At 39.7% G+C, this 27,563-nt stretch overlaps 3 protein-coding genes across 3 annotated transcripts; all 3 read left to right on the top strand.

Annotated features, from left to right (window-relative positions):
• The first annotated feature begins 12,344 nt into the window (after positions 1-12,344).
• On the top strand, positions 12,345-13,997 carry LOC122304475. Its single transcript, XM_043116748.1, has 3 exons — positions 12,345-12,648; positions 12,766-13,527; positions 13,882-13,997. The coding sequence occupies exons 1-3, from the start codon at positions 12,345-12,347 to the stop codon at positions 13,995-13,997; spliced, it is 1,182 nt and encodes a 393-aa protein (XP_042972682.1).
• A 571-nt stretch (positions 13,998-14,568) lies between these two features.
• LOC122303274 (anthocyanidin 3-O-glucosyltransferase 2-like) lies at positions 14,569-16,114 on the top strand. The gene has a single exon (XM_043114973.1). It carries the CDS (start codon positions 14,602-14,604, stop codon positions 16,033-16,035), a length of 1,434 nt encoding a protein of 477 aa, XP_042970907.1. The 5' UTR covers positions 14,569-14,601; the 3' UTR covers positions 16,036-16,114.
• A 1,377-nt stretch (positions 16,115-17,491) lies between these two features.
• On the top strand, positions 17,492-19,282 carry LOC122303275 (UDP-glycosyltransferase 71K1-like). Its single transcript, XM_043114974.1, has one exon. The coding sequence runs from the start codon at positions 17,643-17,645 to the stop codon at positions 19,062-19,064; it is 1,422 nt and encodes a 473-aa protein (XP_042970908.1). The 5' UTR covers positions 17,492-17,642; the 3' UTR covers positions 19,065-19,282.
• Positions 19,283-27,563: the final 8,281 nt, after the last annotated feature.

Genomic DNA, 27,563 nt, shown 5'->3' with positions numbered 1-27,563 from the left:
ATGATGGTATGTGCAATGGATGGGAGAGGACACTAGTCTTGGACTAGATTCATATTTTTGGATTTTGATTGTCGGATCGAAATGTAAAGGACTAATAGATTAAACTCAGAAATTGATAAAACTAAATTAAGAATTAAATTAAATTAGGAAGTAGTTGACAAAACATGCACTGAAATTGAAAAGCCTCAAAATCAATGTTCTAGGGTTCATCATTATATTCAAATCACAAATTCTCAAATTAAACCACCGTAATTGTAATCACTACTAAAATGAAAGTTTAACGAAACGATAAAAATAAATAACATGAATTGAATGAATAATAAATAAATTTCTCAAACGTCTAAATCAAAATTCTCTAAAATAATTCAGAAACTCAAAACTGAAATGAAATAGCAAGTAGGGAATTGAAAAGATCAAGCTAGTTGAATGGAGATGAAGATTCGAAGCGGTGGAGGAGGCTGAGCTGCAGTGGCGATTGGACCCCTCAAGGAGTTCTTCAATCTGCTGCAGTGTGAGTGAATGATCCAGTAGAAATTGTGTAGCTGCATGAATGATCAATTGAATGAATCCTCCTCTTCGAATCTGAATGAAAATCAAAGGAAAAATGAATTCTAAGTGTTTCTCTACCCAAAAACCGAGTTTTCCAGCCCAAGGGTCGTCCTAAGATGTAAAAAAAACATATATATACTCTGACGGCGGAATGAACCCTGATGTGTAAAAATGCGATATTCGCTCGAGCGGAGTGTCGAGCGAACATCGAGCGTTCGACTCTGCCTAAGTTCGCTCGAGCGGCCTGTCGAGCGAACATCGAGCGTTCGACTCTGCCTAAGTTCGCTCGAGCGGCCTGTCGAGCAAACATCGAGCGTTCGACTCTGCCTAAGTTCGAGCGAACATCGAGCGTTCGACTCTGCCTAAGTTCGCTCGAGCGGCCTGTCGAGCAAACATCGAGCGTTCGACTCTGCCTAAGTTCACTCGAGCGGCCTGTCGAGCGAACATCGAGCGTTCAACTCTGCCTAAGTTCGCTCGAGTGGCCTGTCGAGCGAACATCAAGCGTTCGACTCTGCCTGAATTCGCTCGAGCAGCCAAATGCCTCCGCTCGAGCAATATCTTTTCCCGCATCTCGCTCGAGCCCACTGTCGAGCGGAAGTTGAGCGTTTGAATCTGTCTGACTTCACTCGAGCGGCGGCTTCTGGCCGCTCAAGCGAAATGTACCATAACCCATATTAATTGGCAGTTGATAAAATTAGAGCAGAAATTCATGCTTTTAATCAATTAAAATCACAACTTTGATTTATTCATTTTTCCATATAAAACCAATGATAAAGTAATGAAAGAATTAATAAATATTGGTTCCAAAAGCATTAAAAATGCAATAATTCAACTCAATCACACCCCCCAACTAGCATTTTGCTAATCCTTGAGCAAAATAGTGAAAATTAATTGAGATGAATATTGCATAAATATCGAAATTCAAACAAAAATAATCAAATACAATTCTGAATTCTCACAAAAGTGACATGTTACTACTCAACCCCCAAGGGTTATACCCACCAAGACTATCTTAACAATCTTTCACATAGAATTAAGGCAAATGTCTCAGAACTCAAATGTGTGTGTGGAGCTAGATCGGTTGTGTGTTCCTCATTACTATCCATGATTTGCCATAGGATTTTTCAACCTTAAGATTAATCATTGCTGATTCTAACTACCTCAAAGCCCAAGGGTCTAGCAGTTTTCACGCCAGCTCTGTTTTTAAAGGTTGGACACTCAACCCCCAAAGTCTTGGGTAACTGTTTCTAGCCCTTTTTACTTAGGAAAGTTCACTAAGTTGACTTTATTCCTTTTCTCTCTTTTTTTTTTCTTTTTTTTTTTCTTTTTTTCTTTTCATTCTAATCTTTTCAAATCCTTTTCCCTTTGTTTTTTCTTTGTTTTCTTTGTTTTCTTCTTTTTTTTTTCTTTTTGGCATGGCTCGGTAGTCCTGCAGTTTACTTCTCCAGTGTTAAATCAATGAATGGTAAATAAGGAACACTACAAGCATAAGCATGTGCAAAATGTCCTTCAAAATTTGCCTTTCATTCTACAAAAATTTTATCAAGTTTCATCTCAATAAGCATAACATTCCGGTGTTTCAAGCCACATATCAACAAAATATGATGCATCAAAAATCATGCTCTATATTTAAGCTTGAAAATAAATCTTCACAAATGATCCCGCTCAACTACTCCACCAAGATGCTCAAATTTCATAAATCTTATTTATTTATTTATTATTATTATTATTTTAAACTGTGCACACATGCTACCCCCAATTAGTGAGAGACATAGTCCTCAATGAGTCGAACGAAATAAAAGAAAGTGCACAAAACTAAGCAAGCAAAACAAACAATCAACATGAAATATAAAATCAAAGCAAAAGAACAAATAAAAACAAAACAAGTAAAGAAAACTGTAAAGAAGGAGAAGCAAATCAAAACACTTCCATGGGGTCTTGCACAAGCAAAATCTCTTCATGTGGATCAAAGACCTTCAGAAATGACTTTAGACGTTGTCCGTTGACAGTGAAGCTATTACCATTCTTCGGATTGACAATGTCTACTGCACCATGAGGATGAACGGTCTTTACAATGTACGGCCCACTCCATCGGGATTTCAACTTTCCAGGAAAAATGTGCAAGCGAGAGTTGTAAAGAAGAACTTTCTGACCAAGTGTGAAATGCTTTGGATGAATTTTCTGATCATGCAGAATTTTCATGCGTTCCTTTGCAATCTGAGCGTTGTCATAAGCATTCCAACGAGTTTCATCCAATTTATTGATCTGCAATTTTCTTAACCCTGAAGCTTCATCAAGTGACATGTTAACATGTTTTATGGCCCAAAGAGCTCGATGCTGAATATCAACAGGTAAATGACAAGCTTTACCATAAACTAATCGATAAGGAGACATCCCTAGATTTGTTTTAAAAGCTGTCCTATAAGCCCACAAAGTATCAAAAAGTTTAACCGACCAATCTTTCCTATTAGGCTTGATAGTTTTCTCTAAAATAATTTTTATCTCTCTATTTGCCAATTCAGCTTGCCCATTTGTTTGAGGGTGATAAGGGATAGAAACTCTGTGTGTAACACCATATTTCTTCACAAGTGTAGAAAATGGTTTGTTGCAAAAATGAGAACCCCCATCACTTATAATAACTTTTGGTATGCCAAAACGAGCAAACAAAGATTGCAAAAATTTCAGGACAACATGATGGTCATTTGTTTTGCAAGCAATGGCCTCCACCCATTTTGAAACATAATCCACAGCTAAAAGAATATATGTGTTTCCAAAAGAAACCGGAAAAGGTCCCATGAAGTCTATTCCCCAACAATCAAAAATTTCTAAAGTCAGAATAGGGGAAAGAGGCATCATGTCTCTTTTGCTAATGGATCCCAATTTTTGACAAGGCTCACAAGCCTTGCAAAAATTATAAGCATCTTTAAACATGGAAGGCCAGTAAAAACCGCTTTGTAAAATTTTTGAAACTGTTTTCTTTGCTGAAAAATGACCACCACATTTACCCATATGACAAAATCTCAAAACAGAAGAAAACTCATCATCAGGAATGCATCTTCGAATCAATTGGTCCGAACAATATTTAAAAAGATATGGATCATCAAAATAAAAGTGTCGTACCTCAGAGAGAAATCGACGCTTATCTTAGGTGGACCATTCAGAAGGCATTCTCTCAGTCACCAGATAATTGACTATGTCAGCATACCAGGGAGCTCTATCAACCACAAACAGCTGCTCATCCGGGAAACTATCATCAAGAGGAAGGCTGACATTTGAAGAAGGAGATGATGACAATCTAGAGAGGTGGTCAGCTACCACGTTTTCAACTCCTTTCTTGTCCTTAATGTTGATATTGAACTCTTGAAGTAATAGAATCCAGCGAATCAAGCGTGGCTTTGCATCTTTCTTAGCCAACAAATACTTAAGAGTAGAGTGGTCAGTGAAAATAGTAACAGGAGAACCAAGAATATAAGTCCGAAATTTATCAAGTGCAAAAACCACTGCAAGCAATTCTTTTTCAGTAGTGGTATAATTTTTCTGGGCATCATTCAAGGTCCTACTAGCATAATAAATCACAAATGGCCTATTATCCACCCGCTGCCCCAAAACAGCTCCTAAGGCATAGTCACTAGCATCTGTCATAATCTCAAAGGGAAGGTCCCACTGCGGAGGTTGCACAATAAGTACAGTGGTAAGCGATTTCTTAAGGGTATCAAAAGATTTTTGGCACTCATCAGTCCAAACAAATTCAATATCATTTTGTAAAAGAGTGCACAAAGGTTTTGCAATAGAACTAAACCCTTGAATAAACTGCCTATAAAAGCCAGCATGATCAAGAAAAGAACAAATATCCCTAACTGTCCTAGGAATAGGAAGTTTAGATATTAATTCAATCTTTACCTTGTCAACCTTTATACCCTCAGAAGAAACAATATGCCCCAATACAATGCCCTGAGTGACCATAAATTGGCATTTCTCCCAATTAAGTAAAAGATTTTTTTCCTCACATCTCTGGAGAATACGTGCCAAATTATGCAAACAACTCTCAAAGGATTTTCCAAAAACAGAGAAATCATCCATGAATATTTCACAAATGTCATCAATCATATCAGAAAAAATACTCATCATACATCTCTGAAAAGTAGCTGGTGCATTACACAAACCAAAAGGCATTCTAGTAAAAGCAAAAGTGCCAAAAGGACAGGTGAAAGTGGTTTTCTCCTGATCCTCAGGTGCTACAGCAATTTGATAATAATCAGAATAGCCATCCAAGAAACAATAATATGCATTACCAGCTACTTTTTCCAAAATTTGATCCAAGAATGGTAAAGGAAAATGATCCTTCCTACTGGCTGAGTTAAGTTTTCTATAGTCAATGCACATTCTCCAGCCAGTAACCATTCTAGTTGGAATCAACTCATTTTTATCATTTTTTATGACAGTTAAACCAGATTTTTTTGGTACCACTTGAGTTGGACTTACCCACTTACTGTCTGAGATGGGATAAATGATACCCACTGCGAGTAGTTTAAGCACCTCCTCTTTTACAACTTCCTTCATGGTAGGATTGAGCCTACGTTGAGCATCACGAACCGGTCTAGCATCGTCTTCAAGACGGATTCTGTGGGTACATACAGCGGCATCAATGCCTTTGATGTCAGCTATTGTCCAACCAATTGCGCCTCGATGCTTCCTTAATACTTCAATCAACTGGGTTTCATCCTTCTGATTTAGCTTTGAGGAAATTACCACCGGAAAAGTGCCTTCTTCAGGACCAAGGAACACATACTTTAAATCTTGAGGAAGTGGTTTCAGTTCCAATTGGGGAACTTCTTCCTCTGAAGATTTAAGCATGTATGGTGGTGGTAGAGCTTCAAACTGGGGTTATCATCTTGCTCCTGCAAATTGTACTTCAAGTGGTAATGAAGAATCTGCAAAACAATCAAAAAAATCAAAGTCATCTTCATTGATATGATTAATTTTCTCATCAAGTAAAAATTCAGGTGTCTGAAAAATATAATCATCATCAGAGAATGGAGAAGTTGAGCAAATAAAATCTGTTGGTGTCAAACTCTCCACAACATTCAGATCGCTTATGTCATCAAAATGTGCTGGCATCTTGCAAGCGTTGAAAACATTCAACTCAAGTGCCATGTTCCCAAAGGTAAGCTTCAAAACTCCACTTCTGCAATTGATCAATGCATTTGATGTAGCTAGAAATGGTCTTTCTAGGATGACAGCAGCTTGATAAATAGTGGAGACCGGCTGCTGCATGTCAAGAACCACAAAATCCACTGGGTAGTAGAATTTGTCCACCTGGACCAACACGTCCTCTACAATACCCCTCAGTACCTTAACGGATCTGTCAGCCAGCTGGAGCATGATGGAGGTCTTTTTCAGCTCACCCAATCCCAACTGCTCATATACTGAGAACGGTAGCAAGTTCACACTACTCCCCAAATCAAGTAAAGCTCTCCCAATGCGTGATTCACCAATCATAATGGAAATATTGGGAGAGCCAGGATCTCCAAACTTCTGAGGAGTCTCACTCAATATCAATGCACTAACTTGCTTCGTTAGGAAAGCTTTCTTCTTCACATTCAGCTTCCTCTTCACTGTGCACAAGTCCTTCAAAAATTTTGCATATGAAGGCACTTGTTGTATGGCATCCAAGAGTGGAATATTGATCTTCACTTGCTTGAAAATCTCTTGAATCTCCCTGTGATACTTGTTCTTTTGGCCAGCTGCCAATCTCTGAGGATAGGGAACTACAGGTTGGTATCCCTTACTAGTCTCAACATCTGCACTCACAGACTTCTTCAGCTCTGGTCTTACTACCTCTGGTTCTTTCTCAACTTCACCAGTCTCTGTTACATCTTCAGGTGTAGGACCAACTATTTGTGTGTCTATAGGCATCTCTGGTTGGGGAACTTCCTTCCCACTTCTCAAAGTAAGAACTGCCTTCGCTGTCTCAATAACATCCCCTGAAACATTATGCACTTGCTGTTGTTGCTGCCTGTACACTTGAGGATTAGGCTGAGGTTGTGCTGGAAATTTCCCTTTCTCTAGGGTGCTCAAAGTCATGCTCATCTTATTTATAGTGCCTCTCAACTCATTTATGGCCTGAGTGTTCTGATTATTTGTGGTGGCCTGAATCTGCATGAATTGCTGAAGTGTATTGGCCATCTGAGCCATACTGTCATCTAGAGTCTTCTTTGCAGATGATGAAGGCTGAGAACTCTGTGCAACTACATGAGGCTGAAATCCAGGAGGAGCTACATAAGGATAGCTCTGAGGATTCTGATATGGCGGATACTGGTGCTGAGGAGCACCCTGATTAAATGGCTGCTGCTGAGGTGGTGGGGACCTACCAGGCTGATCATTTCTCCATGAGAAATTTGGGTGATTCCTCCACCCCGGATTATATGTGTTGGAGAAAGGCTGATTCTGTGCTCTATTAACCCAGTTAGCTGATTGCATCTGCTCAGACCCACCTTCTTGAAATACTGGCATAATCGGGCAGTCTTGGGTCTTATGGGTTGAATCAGCACATATAGAACATGCCTCTACTACTTTCACAGCCTTCACTTTTTCCATTTCCATTACCTCTAGTCTTCTAGTCAATGCAGCTATTCGGGCCTGAACATCGGTATCTTCTTTAAGCTCATATCTACCCCCTCCAGAAATAGCCCTCAGTGGCTGTGCTGCTAATGGAACTCGATCAGTAGTGTTCCACTGTTGTGCACTCTCAGCAAGGTAGTCAAAATATGATAGTGCTTCATCAGGTTCCTTGCTGAAGAACTCCCCATTGCACATTGTCTGAACAAACTGCTTGCATTCTGGAGTAAGACCAGTGTAAAAATAGCTCACCAACCTCCAAGATTCAAAACCATGATGTGGACAGATGTTCATCAAATCCTTAAATTTTTTCCAACTGGCCTGAAAGGTCTCATCAGGTCTCTGACTGAACTGACTAATTTGCTCTTGCAAAAACTGAGTTCTCTGAAAAGGAAATTTTTTTTTATAAGAATTCACACTGCATATCAGACCAACTAGAAATAGAATTAGGCCTCAAAGAATTAAACCAAATCTTCGCTTTATCCTTTAAAGAGAAAGGAAATAAACGAAGTCTAATATCAGTAACAGCCCTAGTGATAAAAGTAGTGCAAGCCAACTCAAAATTTGTCAAATGCTGGTAAGGGCTCTCAGAATCCATCCCGTGGAACTGAGATATCACTGACATCATGTCATGCTTAATAGAGAAATTAGATGCATTTTCAGGTAAAACTATGCATGATGGTGTAGTGGTGTGAGTGGGTTGCAAATAATCCTTGAGAGTGCGTGGTGCAGGTGCAGCCATGTTTTCTGGTTCAATTTCAATTTCCTCACCTGACTCACTAATAGAAAAGATAGAAGAGCTATCTATCTCCAAACTGTGTATACTACTATCAACACTCGATGTGACTCTAAGCAATCTATTTGAACTGTCCCTCACCCATGACATGAAACATCAGTGTAAAGAGCATAACAAAAATAACGAGTTTAAATTTAAGTTAAAATACTTTCCCCGGCAACGGCGCCAAAAACTTGACTCACTCAAAAATGAGTAGCACTAAAGCTATCCCAAGTGCAGGAGGATGTCGTGTAATAATTAGGAATAAATTCCTAGATCGTCTCCTCATGGAAAGTTACTTAAAAATCAAACTCGTTGAAAAAGGTGAAAAACTTCACAAAGAGAAAATAAAATGATGGTATGTGCAATGGATGGGAGAGGACACTAGTCTTGGACTAGATTCATATTTTTGGATTTTGATTGTCGGATCGAAATGTAAAGGACTAATAGATTAAACTCGAAAATTGATAAAACTAAATTAAGAATTAAATTAAATTAGGAAGTAGTTGACAAAACATGCACTGAAATTGAAAAGCCTCAAAATCAATGTTTTAGGGTTCATCATTATATTCAAATCACAAATTCTCAAATTAAACCACCGTAATTGTAATCACTACTAAAATGAAAGTTTAACGAAACGATAAAAATAAATAACATGAATTGAATGAATAATAAATAAATTTCTCAAACGTCTAAATCAAAATTCTCTAACATAATTCAGAAACTCAAACCTGAAATGAAATAGCAAGTAGGGAATTGAAAAGATCAAGCTAGTTGAATGGAGATGAAGATTCGAAGCGGTGGAGGAGGCTGAGCTGCAGTGGCGATTGGACCCCTCAAGGAGTTCTTCAATCTGCTGCAGTGTGAGTGAATGATCCAGTGGAAATTGTGTAGCTACGTGAATAATCGATTGAATGAATCCTCCTCTTCAAATCTGAATGAAAATCAAAGGAAAAATGAATTCTAAGTGTTTCTCTACTCAAAAACCGAGTTTTCCAGCCCAAGGGTCGTCCTAAGATGTAAAAAAAACTAAGTTCGCTCAAGCGGCCTGTCGAGCGAACATCAAGCGTTCGACTCTGCCTGAATTCGCTCGAGCAGCCAAATGCCTCCGCTCGAGCGATCTCTTTTCCCGCATCTCGCTCGGGCCCACTGTCGAGCGGAAGTCGAGCGTTTGAATCTGCCTGACTTCGCTCGAGCGGCCAGAAGCCGCCGCTCGAGCGAAATGTACCATAACCCATATTAATTGGCAGTTGATAAAATAGGGGAAGGAAAGTGGAAGAGAAGGGCAAGAGGAAGAGGGATAGAGTCAGGGTTTAAAATAGGCAAGATCCAAGGTAAAAGACCTGTGGATGATGTCATACAGATGGCTCAGGAGGGCAAGGAGGGGAAGAAGGTTAGAAGAAAGGAAAATTTAGAAAATGAAGCTACTGTTGAGGCAGAGGCTACTGTGCAGCCCTGCCAAACACAATGAAAATTCTAAGTTGGAACTGCCGAGGGCTTGGGAACCCTCGGACAATTCAGGACCTTTGCTTAATAGTGAAGGAAAAGAAGCCCAACATTGTCTTTTTAATGGAGACAAAATTGATTAGTGTTAAAACTGAATGGTTGAAAAGTAGGATGAGATTTCAGAATTGCTTTGTGGTGGACCTAGTGGGGTTAGGGGGAGGTTTGATCCTGTTTTGGGACATGGAGGTGGAGCTGGAGGTGTATAACTACTCTCAGAGACACATCAATTCATGGATTACTGACAGAGATTCTAAGTTCAGTTGGCTTCTCACTGGCTTTTATGGTCATCTCGAGGTGCAAAAAAGGCAGGAGACATGGAGACTGTTGGAATCTTTTAAGCCTTCAAAAGAGGAAGGTTGGTGTGTCCTGGGAGATTTCAATGAAATTGTTATGGATGCTGAAAAGGAAGGGGGAAGGCCACGGAAGGAGTCTCAAATGGCTTCATTTAGAGAGGCTCTTGAAGTGTGTGAGTTGCATGATGTGGGGTGGAGGGGAAATAGATTCACTTGGAGTAATAAACATAGTGATGAGACATTCACTAAGGAACGGCTAGATAGAGCAGTGGTTAATTCTAGTTGGAATGATACATATGTTGGCAGGGAACTTGAAATTCTAGTCTCAAGATGTTCTGACCATAAACCCATTCTTCTCTGCTGTAAAAAACCTACAAGTCTTGAAAGACTCAATAGTATGGGCTTTAAATATGAAGCATCATGGGCTCTTGAGGAGGGGTGTAGGAGTGTCATTGAAGCAGAATGGAAGAAGGGTGTGGAAATGAGAGACACGGGGCTGAGGGTACAGAGTTTACTTGAAAAATGTAGTGTGGCCTTGAGGAAATGGAATAGACACCTGATTAAAGATAGAAGGAAGGCAATACTTGAGAAGACTGCAAGCCTCAAACAGCTTTAGGATGTGGAAGGTATGCACAATATGTCAGAAATAAAGAGACTTCAGCAGGAGGTGGGGCTATTGCTAGATAAAGAGGACCTAAAATGGAAGCAAAGAGCAAAAAAAAGCTGGTACCAGATGGGGGACAGAAATACTCGATTTTTTCATGCATGTGCAACTCAAAGGAGGAAAAAGAACACTATCAAGCAGATTCTAAACAGGGAGAATAGAATGGTCAGTGAGAAAGCTGAGATTGAAGGGGCCTTCAAATCTTACTTTGATGATCTCTTTAGTTCCACCAATCCTACAGAGTCTGTAATTGAGAAGTGTATCAGAGATGTTGCACCGATGGTTTCTCTTGAAATGAATGAGAATCTGAGTAAGAAGTTTACTAGATTGGAAGTGGAGGAGGCTATTTTCAAGATGGCTCCACTAAAATCACCAGGACCAGATGGTTATGGAGCTAGCTTCTTTCAAACTCATTGGAGCATCGTGGGAGATGAAGTTAGTGATGCAGTGCTGAAATGCTTAAATGATGGTACAATCCCTTCCTCTCTTAACTATACTTATATTGCTCTTATTCCAAAGGTGAAAGAACCAAGTTTGGTTAGTGAATACAGACCCATAAGCCTTTGTAATGTAGTATACAAGATAATATCAAAAGTAATTGCAAATAGGCTAAAGTTTGTTTTATCAAATGTAATCTCCCAAAATCAAAGTGCTTTTCTGCCTAGGAGGCTTATTTCTGACAATGTAATGATAGCCTATGAAGTTTTGCATACCATGAAGTCAAGACAAAGAGGCAAGCATGGAAGTATGGCTTTAAAATTGGATATGTCTAAGGCATATGATAGAATCGAATGGAAGTTCTTGGAACAAATGATGAGGAAGTTGGGTTTTAATGAAAAATGGATCAAGCTTGTGATGGGCTGTGTGTCATCAGTTACATACTCTGTTTTGGTAAATGGAGTACTAGGTGAAAGATTCTGTCCAGCAAGAGGATTAAGGCAGGGGGATCCCATATCCCCTTTTTTGTTCATTTTATGTGCTAAAGGGTTGATTGCCATGTTGAACAAGGCTGATCAGAGAGGGATAATTAGAGGAGTCTCGGTGTTAAGAAGAGGGCTGAGAGTAAATCTCTTGCTCTTTGTTGATGACTGTGTCTTGTTTGGGAGGGCAAAGAAGGAAGAATGGAATGAAATGATGCAAATTCTTCAGAGGTATGAACGTGCATCGGGTCAAGTCTTAAACAAGGAAAAATCTTCTTTGTTTTCAACACCAACACAGGGGTAGTGGAGAAGAGCTGAATTTTGAAAGGTGCTGGAGGAGTAGTGTGTGGCAGCTATGATAAGTACCTTGGACTTCCTGCTATGGTTGGCAAGTCTAAATACAACACTTTCAGAAGTATAAAGGAGAGGGTGTGGCAGAAGATGGAAAGCTGGAAGAACAAATTCTTATCTCAAGCTGGCAAGGAGGTGTTAATTAAGGCAGTTTTGCAAGCTATCCCCTCCTATATTATGAGTGTATTTAAGCTGCCCAAAAATTTATGCTACGAGTTGAATATGCTATGTTCGAAATTCTGGTGGGGTTATAAAGATAATGTAAGGAAAGTACACTGGTGGAATTGGGAGAAAATGGGAACACAGAAAAGTAGAGGGGGGATGGGATTAAGAGACTTAGAAAGTTTCAATTCTGCCATGTTAGCTAAGCAGGGCTGGAGATTTCTACAAAACCCACACTCATTGGTAGCACATGTGTTCAAAGAGAAGTATTATCAAGACACAGATTTCCTAAAGGCAAAACTAGGAAGATGCCCCTCATTTATTTGGAGGAGCATATGGCATGCAGGAGGTTTATTGAAAGAAGGTTTGCAGTGGAGGGTTGGCAATGGGTCTAAAGTCAAGATATGGGGGGAGAAATGGTTGTCTACCCCTTCATCTTTTTGTGTGCAATCAGCCCCTAACTGAACAGAAATGATAGAGTGGAAAGGCTCATAAATGGACAAACTATGGAATGGGATGAAGCTCTAATTCATGATATCTTCGAAGAAGGGGAAGCAAACCAGATCTGTAGCATTCCAATAAGTAAAATGGGGGTGGAGGATAGAATTATTTGGATATACACGAAGGATGGTCTGTTTACTGTTAGGAGTGCATATCATGTGGACATGGACAGAAAAAGGAAAAGAGAGGGAGAGCCTTCTGAGGTAGTGTCCAATGGGGCTGAATGGAAAAGTATATGGGAGATGAATGTGCCAGGGGTTGTAAAGCAGTTCATTTGGAAGGCAACAAACAATATTCTTCCCACACGAAGTAATCTGTTCAAGAAAAAGATTAGAGATAATGCTTTATGTCCAATTTGTCAAAAACATGAAGAAACAGTGACTCATGCTATATGGAGTTGCCCTTCAGCCAGTGATGCATGATCAGAATTCACAAGCCCAGTGCAGAAATGTGCAGTTGCAGAGCATAACTTCCTAGAACTATGGGGAAAGCTCATCAACAGGTTCAATAGAGATGAGTTAGAAGAGATAGCAACAACCATGCGCAGAATATGGCTAAGAAGGAACCTTTTCATTTTTGAGCAGAAGTTTTACAGCCCACGAGAGTTGGTTTTGAAGACAAATGAAGGGTTGGAAGATTTCAGATCAGCCCAGATATTACTGAAGGAAAACAGACCAGGTGGGATGAGGGGTAGGCTATGTAGGAGATGGAAGAAGCCTGGAACAAATGAAGTCATAGCCAATTGGGATGCTGCTCTAGATACAAAGAACAGGACTATGGGAATGAGGATTTTCATTAGAGATGCAAATGGAGAAGTTCTAGCCTCAGTTTGCAGCAAGAGGCTCAATGTTGTTCATCCAACACTTGCTAAATGTCTTGCTCTTTGGAAGGCAATTGAAGTCTGTAAGGACCTTGCCCTTTCAAAGGTGATTTTGGAAGGTGACGCAGAAGCAGTAATCAAGAAAGTGAACAATGTGGTGGAGGACCTATCATGGATGAGGCATATAATTGAAGATGTAAAAATAGTTCTAAAGGGTAGGAAGGACTTGAAGGTGAGGTTTATACTGAGAGAAGGAAATAATGTAGTTCATTTATTGGCAAAGCATGCTTTAACATTAGATGGAGATGTTATATGGATAGAGGAGGGGCCAAATGTAATTACAAGCTCTCTTATTAGAGACAAAAGTTGTAATAGTTGAGGATTACAAATATACGAGAATGGTTTTCTTTAAAAAAAAAAAAGATTGTAAATGGAAGTGAGAAAAAAAAATAATAAAAAAATAAAGAAATATTATTTTAATGAAATAGAGAAAGTATAAAGATTGAGATGCAAGATATTTTAGAAAAATTAATAAAATTTAGGATAAAATTTTAAGAATGATGTATTTTAACTAAAATTTAAGAAAATTTATATGAGATAGGATGTAAATGCTATTATCGATTCATTTTGTGGTTGGTTCAAGTCAAGCAATTAAAAATCTTTAAAAAAAATATTTAAAGTAATAATCATAACTTCTATTTGCCGCAAATTTCCAACATCAGACTGTCCGCTGTCAGATGGTGAAGCTGGACAAGAAGCAAATGGCACCAAATTAAGTAAAGAAGCAGAAGCTCTGAAAGTCGAAAACAAGATCAGAAGTGGACATAGCAAGGCTTGAAACTAGAGTTCTATGCTAATTTCCCCTATTTTATTTTATTTTATTTTATAAATATGCGAAATTTCTCCTATCAATTGTCCGGACCAGCACGAGGTTTGTGGGTCAAACCAAAATTGCACATGAAGTGGACAAGCCGGTAAGGATTTAAAAACGATAGATATTGAAAACGTATTCAGTTTTGTTACCTCATACTTAGATTTTAGAGATATTTAGATCGGATCAAATGAATCTGACGTGTTCGTTTGACGAGATGACTCCGTTTGAATTTAGAATTAATTTCATCCAGTAATGTTATATAAAATTATAAAATATATAAACGGTGTATAGTTATCTTGAAAAAAAAAAGTTTAATATAAAAAAATAAAATTTATTATTAAAAATTTTATTTTATTTTATATAAATTTTATATTTATTTAAATTTTTTAAAAATAATTATACCACGTTTACGTTTTTATAATTATAATTATCATTTTTCTGAAAAAAAAAAAGAAAAAAAAAAGTCCAAAATAACGCCAAAAAAGGGGAGCAACCAATACAAGAACGAGGCAAGAAAGAATATATAGAAGCCGGCGCCTCGTCCTAACCACTTCACCTTTAGTAAAAGATGAAAAGAGTAGAGCTTGTGTTCATTCCTACCCCTGGAATGGGTCACCTCGCATCCACCCTTGCCTTTGCAAAGCATTTACTTGATAGAGATGACCGTTTCTCCATCACGGTTCTCGTCATGAACGCAGCATTTGCACCCACCAACCATAGCCTCGTACAGTCGATCGCTGCCTCCGACACCCGTGTAAGATTGATTCATCTTCCTCAAGCAGATCCTCCCCCGAAAGAGCTTTTTTTTAAGTCTGCAGAGAAATTCATCACCGAGTCCGTAGAGAACTACAGAAGTCATGTCAAAGAAGCTATCATCAACCATGTGTTATCCACTTCGCTTCCACTTGCCGGTTTGGTGGTCGATTTATTCTGCTCCTCCATGATTGATGTGGCTCACGAGCTTGGTGTCCCGTCTTATGTCTTCTTCACTTGTAATGCTGCCTCTTTTGGCTTCATGCTCTACCTTCCAACCCGGCATGACCAGTTCGGCATTGAGTTTAGGGAAACAGATCCCGAGTCAGTCATTCCGAGTTATGTCAACCCAGTTCCTCCTGGTGCTTTGCCTTCATTGGTGCTCAACAAGGAAGGTGGGTACATCTCCTTCGTAAACCATGGTAGAAAGTACCAAGAGGCCGATGGCATTATTATCAACACGTTTTCTGAGCTGGAATCTCATGCGGTAAGCTCTTTTTTTAACGATGGAATACCTCCGATTTACACAGTGGGACCGATGATTGACCTCAAGGATAAGACGCCTTCAGGGGATAATCAGGCTAAGCATGAGATAATGAAGTGGCTTGATGATCAACCTCCATCATCAGTGGTTTTCTTATGCTTTGGAAGCCGGGGGAGTTTTGGAGAACCCCAGTTGAAAGAGACTGCGCTTGGGCTCGAGAGGAGTGGCCACCGGTTTCTGTGGTCGGTACGTCTGCCATCTCGAGATGATGGGTTAGCCAGAGCTACTGATGCCGAGAATCTCGAGGAGATCTTGCCACTCAGATTCCTGGAAAGAACCAGAGGTATTGGAATGATATGCGGATGGGCTCCACAAGTGGAGGTCCTTGCCCACAAAGCGATCGGAGGGTTTGTGTCCCATTGCGGGTGGAACTCGATCTTGGAGAGCCTGTGGCATGGTGTACCTATTGCTACTTGGCCACTTTACGCGGAGCAGCAAACCAATGCATTCCAGATGGTAAGGGATCTGGGGTTAGCAGTGGAGTTGAAAATAAATTACAGGCTTGGTAGTGATGTGCTTGTCATGGCCGAGGAGATAGAGAACGCAGTGAAATGCTTGATGGAGGGTGATAGCGAGGTGAGGAAGAGGGTCAAAGAGATGAGTGAAAAAAGTAGACTGGCTGTAATTGAAGGTGGATCTTCCTATGCATCAATTAGTCGGTTGATTGAGGCTATGATGGCAAATGTTACAGTACCTGCTAAGTGATTTGCTTTATAGATTTCTATTGACAACGTCTGTCGAATACTTTATCTTGAATATTTTCGAGGTCTTGTTTATGAGTAAATTGAACTACCATTACGGATAATTAAAGGAAATAATTGAATGTGGCTCATATGCATGAAATCCAGCCTCCATAAAAAAGGTTTTAGGTTCGATCCTCCTCTCCAAATCCCCCAATATCAAAAAAATATTAAAGGAGATAAACTATCCTAAGTCAAGATGAACAGACCGAGCCTACTAAAGAGTCCTCATTAAAAGATAAAGAAAGAGAGAGAAGGGATAAACAAGGGATAAGAAAAAAGGAAGTGGCCACATAAAGGCAACAGAGAAAGTAGAAAGGAGAGAGGATGTCAACGTGCAAAGAGAAATGTGGTCATGCCTGGAGTCACGCGAGAAAAGGAATAAAAAGGAATTGGATGACGGGAAAGTGGACTTGAATCTCTTCTTTAGCAGCTTCTTCAAACTTGTAATTTGGGGCACTAGAACAAAGACTCTCCAGCAAATAGAAGCCAAATCTCCATTGTATAGTGAGGATGATAGAAAAGACTATAAAATAAGCATAGTATCATGTGAATAAAACACAAGGATAATGTCACCAATTAAGTTGAAAGTTGGCAAAGTTTTTCTCATGTAGTTTGTATCGTTATGTGTGGGGTTGATGTCTAAAAAATTGCACAACAAGCCAAAATGAGATAAATAGTCATTCCCAATCTGTCACGACGATTCGAGATTGGTGTAGTCTGGAGCCACCAAGAGTAGTTCTGTTTGGCCGTATAGTCTCAGTACGTACATCTATTGCAGTGTATAGAAAGCAAATACAGAGAAAATAAAAAGAGAGAGATTTATGTAATTCGGCATATTATCTACGTTCAGGAGGCATTTGGAGAAAAGAAATAAACTATAATATACTTATTTTATAGAATTAATGTCGAGATAGTTTGATGTCATTAACGTTAAATCTGTTAGCTGAGTATTATCGGACTCAATTTTCCCTACATTAATATTTATCAATTAAATTTGTGTTTGGTTCAAGTGGAGTAATTAATAATCTTAAAGAATTATAAGCAAGAACCATAAATGCTGTTTACCACAAATTCCCAACATCAGGCTATTCACTGTCCAGATGGTGATGCTGGACAAGACCCAAATGGCACCAAATTAAGTTGACTTCCAAACAGCAAAGGAAAGTAGCTGAAGCTCTGAAAGTTGAAAACAAGATCAGAGAGTGGACAAAGCAAGACTTGAAACTAAAGTTGTATTCTAATTTGCCCTCTTTTATTATATAATATGCGAAATTTCTCCCATCAATTGTCCTGACCTGCACGGGAATTATGGGTCCAACCAAAATTGCACAGAGAGTGAACAAGCTGGCAAGGATTTAAAAATGATATTGGAAACGAGTTCACTTTTGTTACCTTATATTTTAGGTCCAATCTAGATCGGATCACTGTCTTCGGCATGTTCGTTTGACCACATGATAACAACGAACAGTCTCAGAGAACGTAGGTAATAACACTTGAAAACGGGAGAAACCTATAGAAGAACGAGGCAAGGGCCCGCGTCTCGTCATAACCACTTTACCTTTGTACAAGATGAAGAGAGCAGAGCTTGTGTTCATTCCTACCCCGGGAATGGGTCACCTGGTATCCATCCTTGAGTTTGCAAAGCGTTTACTTGATCGAGATGACCGTTTCTCCATCACGGTTCTCGTCATTAATAACGCAGCGTTCGCACCCACCAACCATAGCCTCGTACAGTCGATCGCTGCCTCCGACACGCGTGTAAGATTTATTCACCTTCCTGAAGTAAATCCTCCCCCAAAAGAGCTTTTCTTCGTTTCTGCTGAGAAATTCGTCACCGATTTTTTAGAAAGCCACAAAGCTCACGTCAAAGACGCTATCATCAACCATGTGTTATCCGCTTCGCTTCCACTTGCCGGGTTGGTGGTCGATATGTTTTGCTCCTCCATGATTGATGTGGCTCACGAGCTTGGTGTCCGGTCTTATGTCTTCTTCCCTGCCAGTGCTGCCTTTTTTGGCTTCATGCTCTACCTTCCAACTCGGCATGACCAGGTGGGCATGGAGTTTAGAGATCAAACAGATCCCGAGTCAGTCATACCGAGTTATGTCAACACAATTCCTCCCGGTGCTCTGCCTTCGTTCGCTTTCAGCAAGGAAGGTGGATACATTTCCATGGTATACCATGGGAGAAAATTCAAAGAGGCCCACGGTATTATTATCAACACGTTTTATGAGTTGGAATCCCACGCGGTGAACTCATTTGTAGAGGATGATATACCTCCGGTTTACACAGTGGGACCGATGATTGACCTCAAGGGTAAGACGCCTTCGGGAAATGATCAGTCCAAGCACCAAGAGATAATAAAGTGGCTTGATGATCAACCTCCATTATCAGTGGTTTTCTTATGTTTTGGAAGCTGGGGGAGTTTTGGTGAATCCCAGTTGAAAGAGATTGCACTTGGGCTTGAGCAAAGTGGTCACCAGTTTCTGTGGTCAGTACGTTTGGCATCTAAAGATATTATACCTACTGATGCCCAGAATCTCGAGGAGATCTTGCCACCCGGATTCCTAGAAAGAACAAGAGGCATTGGAATGATATGTAGTTGGGCTCCACAAGTGGAGGTCCTTGCCCACGTAGCCATCGGAGGGTTTGTGTCCCATTGCGGGTGGAACTCGATCTTGGAGAGCCTGTGGCATGGTGTACCTATTGCTACTTGGCCAATTTACGCAGAGCAGCAAACCAATGCATTCCAGATGGTAAAGGATCTGGGGTTAGCAGTGGAGTTAAAACTGGATTATAGGGTTGGTAGTGGTGAGCTTGTGATGGCTGAGGAGATAGAGAAAGCAGTGAAAAGTTTGATGGAGGCTGATAGCGAGGTGAGGAAGAGGGTCAAAGAGATGAGTGAAAAGAGCAGAGAGGCAGTGATTGAAGGTGGATCTTCATATGCATCACTTGGTCGGTTGACTGAGGTTATGATGGCAAACAATATATAAATTCCTGCGAGGAAGTAAGGGATTTCCTTTATCTTTTGGAGTTCAATGTTTGAGAGTTCTAAAGTGTTGCATCCATCTGTCTTACATATATGTAATGGTGTTTAAGCTAGCGCTTCAAATTTAGCATGATATTTGAATCCTTTAATAATCAAAGGATGTAAGCCTTTAGCATGGATATTGTTTCGAGTAAATTTGCGTATTAATGCTTGTCTGCTAAATTGCCTCTTTTTTAACCTCCCAGATTTCTTAAATTGCCTTATCTTCGCAAGTTGGACAATACAATTATACAACGCACACTACTTGAGCCATTAAACAGGCCTACTATTGTTTCATCCTCAGGCCATTCCGTAGCCAAGCTTATCTATAAAAACAGTCCTAGTTTCGCCCTGGTAAGTTCCATATGCAACTCAGGAAAATCAGCTCTGATTAGATGGATAAAGCCGTAGTTTACCGGTATCGGAACTGATGATGATTGGGATTGACCGTGATATGCGTCGATTGAAGGAATGTCCCAACTCCAACGATTCCATTCAAGCTAGCTAGTGAACACACACCAAACCGGCCTGCGTCTACTATCTGGTCATCATCGTCATTTCTTACACAGTTATGATGCACATTTCTGTCTCTTTATTATTTTCCTACTCCAAGAAAAAACAAAAAACAAAACAAAAAACAAAACAAAACCAAAAAACAAATGATTTTGCTGGAGTGGTATAATGTTACATACCGTCCGCACATTATTGTATAATTTGAGATGTTTTAAGTAATTTTTTTTTTTTTGGGTATTCTTAAAGCTTTTTACATCTTTTAGATCTCATCATACACATATATTGGCTTCATCAGTATGATGGCTTCATTCGTTTGGCATCTAAACTCACATCCAGAAAGTACTCCGATCAAGTCCAAATAAAAACCACGCTAATTATAGCCGATAAAGACCATCCGACACTTTTTTTTATTCCAAAGCATGCAAGACCATGTGGTGTTAAATTAAATAATCAAGCAACTGCCAGACCAGATCTGAAACCCGAGTCAAATACTTATCACACACAGTTAAGCTTGTTATATATTTTGTTAACCCTTAATTAACCTTAATTGATTCGACCTGTTTTGATTGAATCAAACATAGTTTCCTTCGGTCTTCACTTTTAACAATGTTGGGGGAATATGTGGAAGATGCTTTGGCTACCACTGGTTGCCCCCCCGCCCCTCTCTCTCTCTCTCTCTCTCTCTTAATAATTAAGAAAAAATTGTTTAATATTATTATAATTATTTTATATTTTTTTAAATATTTATAAGTATTAAAAAATGATTTGAAAAAAAAAACAAAAAAATAAAAGTTTTCTTAAGCCTAGCGGTGGCTCTAACATCATCCGGAATCTATATAGGAAGGACACATCCTTTTCTTAGTAGGCTGGGCCTGATCCGATTGTCAAAGTTAAAGGCCTAGGGTCAGGAGGTCCCTATTAGGTGAGAAGAAGACCCAGGCCAGTGTGAGAAGGGACGAGACAACACTTGGTAGGGGCATGCTGATGTGAACTCCAATAGACTTACTTTGAGACCCAACAACAATACTGGAAAAACAATCCAAGAAAGCCAAATTCAAGTATATGGATGGAGAATCAGACTTGGTCCACCTTGGGACCCATCACATGCCCCCCAGCCACACCATATTGAATGATTAAATATGGGTCAAGATCTCATTTTTGAAGTGCCGCATTAAATGAGACACAACGCCACTCCCAGACACAAAGGCTCAAATGGGTCAAGAGACCCCTCGACAAAGAGTACTGCATTAAATGTGATTGAATTCTCAAACACAAATCTTCAGCATGGATCGAGCTATCCTAATAAGGGTTGTCGCGTTAAAGGCAGCGGTATGCTTTCCAGCACAAGGGGAGACGCCTGAGGCACAGAAGAAATGAACTCCACCAAATGAGGGGAGTATAAAAGCTGTAGTACAGGTACAATTTGGGGACACTCTCTCTCCAACTTCCTTTCTCTCTCACTCTCAAGTATACGCTAACTTAGGCATTAGACGTGCTTCCTAGCACTCCTTTGACTAGTGGAGCAGAGCAAGGTTCGAAACATGTCCTTAATGGTTGGAGTCGTTTGTGGGATATTCCCTTAAGTAAAACTAACGTGCCTTTTGCATGGCTTTCGTGACACAATCCCAAGCAACCTTGGAACAAGAAGCAACTCCGACTAACATAGAGGGTAGGTTTGCCAAGATGGAGGAGCGAATAAAAAAGATGGCATTAGAAATGAAATGCCTCTAACGATAGAACGAGACCCTAAAGCAGAGGAACACCGGATCCGATGAAGGTGCTGCACGAGCTAGAATGTGCAAGTTGAAAGGGAGTTGTATGGTGCCACTAGGGGGGGGGGGGGGGAGGGGTTGTCACTGACGAAGAGAAAAGAAAAAAAAAAAGATAAACCTTGAGCTGTGTAGCCTCATGGGCAAGTATGAGGAGATGGCTAGGAAGATAAGAGTATTTTCCTTAGTTGATTAATTGCTAAGCGACTCGCTAAAAAATGAGTAGCACAAAGGTTATTCCAAGTGCAGGAGGATGTCGTGTAATAATTAGGAATAAAAATTCTTAAATTGTCTATTCCGAAAAAGTTGTTTAAAATAAAACTCATGTAAAAGGTAAAAATATTCATAAAGAGGAAATCAAAGTGGTGATATGTGCAATGAGTGGAAGATTGCAACGGAAATGAAAAGGGTACTAGTCGCGGACTAGATTCATATTTTTAGATTTTTGAGAGTCGAATTGAAATGTAAGATATTTAAAAATGGAAATTAACAATTAAGGAACCAACTAAGCTAAACAATCTTGATTAATCAGAAAATTAATTAATTAAACTGAAATTATTTAAGTCCTAATTAACCCTTAATCAATCCAATATCTAATGGAACTAGGAGATTAACAAAACTAAGCCAATAATTAAGCTAGATTAGAAAATAATTGATAAAATACGAGCTGAAAATTGAAAAGCCTCAAAATTAAAATTCTAGAGTTAATCTCTGTATTTAAATCACAAAATTTCTTAAATCCATTCATGACAAGTCATGACAATTGTAATCACTATAAAATGGAAGCTTAAAAGAGCATGAAAAACAACTATATCAAAATTAAATATATAGGAAATAGAATATCTAAAGCTAAATGATTCTAAACTAAAAATATAAAAAATACACCATAAATTGTAAATTAAAATTAAATAAAAAGTAAGAAATAGAAAGAATAGGCCAGATGAATAAAGATAGAGAGACGGCAAGTAATGGAGGAGGCAGCAACAGTTGAGTCGCGAGGAGTTTTTCAAGCGGTGCTACCTTGTATGCATTTTTTTCAGCGCTGCTAGGGACAGCCGTCCCATATCCTCGTTGTGGCCTCGCGGCTGACGTGGCAGATAATATTAAAAAAAAAAAAACGGAAGAGAGAAAGGATGTTGTAGAGTGAAACCAGAGAGTGAAACCAAAAAGAGGGAGATCAAAACTGAAAGAGGTCTCCCGTCGTGCTTTGGATGCGTCTTGCAGGGCAGTCATGCGTTGGAGGGAAATCGAATCCAAAAAACTGCTTTGGGTTGGATGCTGTAGAGGGAAACTAGAAAGCGAAACCAGAGAGGTCTCCATCATGCGCTGGATCTGTCTTTGCTGTCGTGCATCTTTGGTTGTTGTCGTTCATTCCGCATCAGATCCTACAAAAAATAGCTCATTGAGGCATCCTCCGAACATGCTGAGTAAATTTCTTCAGTAAAAAATTCTTCAAACATTAATCAAATTTTATTTTAAAACTTTTTTCAATGAGTGGCTTTTGTATTGAATAGGTTGTTGGGTACTTTGACACAAGCATTGTAGAGTTCGTGCGTGGATCTGGTTCAGGCCATCATCTCAGTGAAAATCATTCGAAGCACCGGGTTTTGAGTGACAAAAGGGAGAAGAAGAAGAAGAAGATGGAAGAAAGAGAGAGAGAAAATCTGGAGTGAAATGGGGAGACGAGAGAATTTTCTAAAAGGGAAATGCAATGTGTTAAAAACGACGTCGTTTTTAATTTTTACAATGTTGAATGCGCTGCCGCAATGTGGACGCAGGGCGGTTGTACACAGAATTATTGTAAAATTAAATTTGTCTTGTGTCTTGCCTCCAAAACTAAAAAAAAAGCGTGCGTCTGTTTCGGCCCAAAGGGACGTGTGTGTTTAAAGTCCGAGAAATAATATTTACAGTCGTGGTTGTGCAAGCGGCGTACAGTCGCTTTGAAAAAAATGAATTAATATAGGACCCACATGAAAAAAAAAAACTAACTTTTTAATCATAGACCCCACTCTTTTTCAAAGCGATTGCGCGGTGTTTGCAATTCCACGACTGTATGTAATATTGTCCTTAAAGTCCAGAGAAAAATAAACTGCCGCTTCGTATCTATTAAAAAGGCCCCTCGCATCTGTCCAAGAACCAAGAGAAGAAGAAGAAGAAGAAGAAGAAAGAGGAAAAAAAAACCGTGTTGGACCCATGCGTGTAAGACCCCCAAGGCCTTGAAATGTCCAAAAGAAATAAATCAATAGGTCCACGTATTTCCCACTGCATTTACTTTTACTACTTTTGGTGGTCCGATATTTCCACTTCATCTTCTACTCAATGTTGTTGTTACATTTAGCCGTCCAAACTAAAAAGATGCCCCATAAGCTGCGTCCTCTCCCAACAGCAATATCCTTAGAAAAACATTCATGTGCTCCGTGCTTCCGTGAAAAACAAGAGAATTTTGGGTAAAATGCGAGAGGAGCTCCAGCTCTTATCTATAAGCATTCTAAAAATAAGAAAAGAAATAATACACAAAATTAAAAAAAAAAAAAAAGAATATCAAAAATATGTGGTACATGTGAGGAAATATTGTCCAATTAAATCACAAGTTAAAAAATTAAGGATAAATTATGATAATAACCAATTTAAACCACAACTCAGATTTATACTCCTTAACTATTTTTTCTTCTAAAATCAATAATAATGTAATGACATAATTAAAATATATTAGTTTTAAAAGTATAAAATATGCAATAATTTAACTCAATCACTAAGTAGCATCGATCTCCCTTATAACGAGGAGGTCATCCTAGTCTCTCTCTCGCTATAGACCCGATCAAACATCTCAAATGGTTCAGGGCCCACATGATGCTCCACAACTTTCTTGGAGAAATCGCATCTCAAGCTTTCCCCCAGATACTCAAAGAAATGGCAATGGGATGGTTTGGAGCTTTGTAGCCTAGCACCATCTATAGTTATGAGGGGTTGGGCCGACAGTTCATTACCCAATTCATGGCCAGTAGAAGTAAAAGGAGTCCAATCGCCTATCTACTAACTGTAAAACAATGGGATGAAAAGAGTTTGCAATCTTATCTCTCTTGGTTCAATAAGGAGCTCCTGACAATGGATGAGCATGATGACAAGATAACATTAGCAGCACCCCTGGGTGGCATTTGGCCCAAGAGACCATTCATGGTTGAACTGACTATGTGAGCCACTACAACGCTACACCAATTCATGGACCAAGTAGACGAGTGTGTCAATTCTGAGGACCCCCTTCGTGTGTTGACCTCCCTGAGAAGGTTTGAGGTGGAGTGGTCTAAGAAAGGGGACAAAAATGCCACAAGCGAGAGCACCTATGAGTAAGAGTAAAAAATAGGAAAGGACCATACAAGAAGAAGAAAGATGGTGAAACCTCTTCCGGGAAGATACACTTGAGTATGAATATGTAAACAAAGAATGAGGAGCAACCCTGAGGCAATGACAATTGCTGTCGGAAAACTTGTTGGTTTTGCAGTTACCACAACATGGAAGGCCACGAGACTAAGGGTTGCCATCACTTGAGGCGAAGGATGGAAGAAATGCAAAAGGATAGGGAGTTGGGGCGCCGATTGCCCAGTATTCGCCACCACCAAGGGAACGAATGGATGAGAAACCCCCTATGCTGAAGAGAGGAATGGGGAAAACCCCATGTGCCGAAACCAGATCAATGTCCTGATAGGAGAAATCCAAACCATTGCCGAAGATTTGCTGGTGGAGGTGGATCTGCATCAAGCAAAAAGGCGTATGCCCGAAACTGTATTATGAGGAGATCTTTAGCATTGGAAGACCAACAAAGATGGCCCGGACTGAGAAAACAATGGCCATCTCCTTTGACAAAGGCGATTGCGAAAGAGTGATTGACCCCCATGAAGATGCCTTGGTGGTGACAATGTTGTTCGCCAACTTCAACACCAAAAAAATACTAATAGACAACAGGAGCTCGATCAACATTCTCTTTTGGGAAGTGTTCACCAAGATGGGCATCAACCAAAATTGACTATGCCCATTGTTGAACCCATTGAAGGGAGTTTCGGGGGAAATGGTGCAGCCTTTGGGTTCCATAACGTTAGCCATGATGGTCGGATGTTGGACACAAACAACAACCACCATGATAGACTTCTTCGTGGTCATGACCTCCTCCTCATACAACATAATCAACGGGCGGCCAAAGCTGAACAGTCTGAAGGTCGTGACCTCAACCTACCACCAAGAGATGAAATTTCTAATGAAAATAGATGTGGGCATAGTGTGTAGTGAGTAGTTGATAACAAGAGAATGCTACATGCAGGAGTTAAATGGGGAAGGAAGAGAAGTGCCCACCAACTGAGGAACGCCGAACCCCTAGGGGAGACTGGCTTGCTGTAATTCAAGAAATATTTTTCAAATAGAAGTCTCTCATGTAAAAGCACTTTACAAATTTTATCCTAGTGGTAGTGGACTACTTCACGAAATGGGTGGAGGTAAAGTCCTTTGCAACAATAACTTCTGCTAGAGTAACCCAGGTCTTGTGAAATGTTGTGGTGTGTCGGTACAACATACCCTAAGTCATTATCTTGGACACTAGAAGTCAATTTGACTTCAACCATTACCAAAATTGGTGCAACGAGCTGGGTATAAAGGTCAGGTATTCATCTTCAGGACATCCCTAAGCCAAAGGACTAGCCAAGGTGACCAACAACCCTAGTAAGGATCCTAAAAAGAGGTTGGTGGCCAAAAAAGGAGCATGGGGAAGGATCTCCCAGTGATCCTATGGGCATATCGTACCACGGTTAAAACCCCCACTAGGGAAACTCCCTTTGCATTGATATATGGGAGTGAGGTGTTCATCCCAATGGAAGGAAGTATGCCAAACTTTTGAGTCTAGTATTTTAATGAAAGAACAAATGAAAAAGGTTTGTGTGCAAATTTGGACTTCGTGGAAGAGAGAGAAGAGGTTGAGATAAGAACAACGGCTGGCAAGAGGAAAATAGAACAATACTTTAATTGAAGAGTCAAATCATGGTCATTCAAGGAAGGGGATTTGGTACTAAAGGAGACGGGAGTGACCTCCAAGGAAAAAAGGAAACTCGGACCAAGACGGGAAGTACCATACGTATTTACAACCTACCATCGACCTAGAACCTACTGGCTTAAGGACACTAAAGGAAATGAGTTACCAAGCTCGTGGAACGCAGAACATCTAAGGAAGTATTTTGTCTAAAATTTCCCTAAAAGGGAGGCATTCCCATCGAGTCATGTAAGTTAGAGCTTTCAATGAAAATGTTCTATCATTTCCTTATTACTAGTATGTCATAGAAACTATCTAAGCTGATGTTTCGTGCTTGCACCCTAGCAATCATAGGAGGGAACACTTCTCCCAAGTGTCCCAGTTTCTCCTCGCCACCTAGTGAAATTGAGTCCATCTCTCGCATGACTATTTAAGCCGATGCTTCATGCTCACACTTCTAAAGGGGAGGAAGACGAGGAAGCTACTTCCCAATTCAGATCTACAACCAAGAGGTCATCTCGGTCGTCTTGGGATGATTCTTCAAAGGCTTAGTGAAAAATGGAGGCCTCACCTCCAAACTTTGTTAATTGAAGGAAATAGGAAAGACAATAGTTCACGATCCAAGGGCGGCTCAATACAAATTGAGACCTAAAGCGAAAATTAAGCGAATTGCTCTTAATTATAATACTATAAAATATAAATTATTATATTGAAAATTTTCAAAAATTCTAATAAAGTAAGGCTTTATTTTAAATATTTAAATAAAATTTTTTGAATTTATATTTAATAAAAAAAATTTAAAATGAGGCCTCATTGTAACTTTTGGGCCTCAATATTCAAAGTACTTAGAAAAATATATTTAAAATATAAATGATTTATTATATTAAATTTGTGCTCTGGCAGAAAGAGGCCAACGTTAGCAAGAGGCTTGGCAGTGGTTGACGGCAACCCTAGCAGCACTTTGAATTTTCTACCTGCTTGAGGGGGACTATTCGTGAATTACGTGCGTACGAGCGCGCGCGCACGTAGACACACATTCTGAGGGTTTCAGAATTTAGTCGGTTACGAATTTAGGAAACCTTTCAAAGTAGGAAATCCTAGTGGGGGAAAAGACATGCATGGGGCTTATATACGCAGGAGCATATGGGTATTTGAAAGCAAGTTTGGCTTT

This window comes from Carya illinoinensis, chromosome 3 (assembly GCF_018687715.1).
Source record: "Carya illinoinensis cultivar Pawnee chromosome 3, C.illinoinensisPawnee_v1, whole genome shotgun sequence".
Classification (NCBI taxonomy): domain Eukaryota; kingdom Viridiplantae; phylum Streptophyta; class Magnoliopsida; order Fagales; family Juglandaceae; genus Carya; species Carya illinoinensis.
The sequence above is the reverse complement of the archived record's forward strand: the minus strand, read 5'-3'. Positions and strand labels throughout refer to the sequence as shown.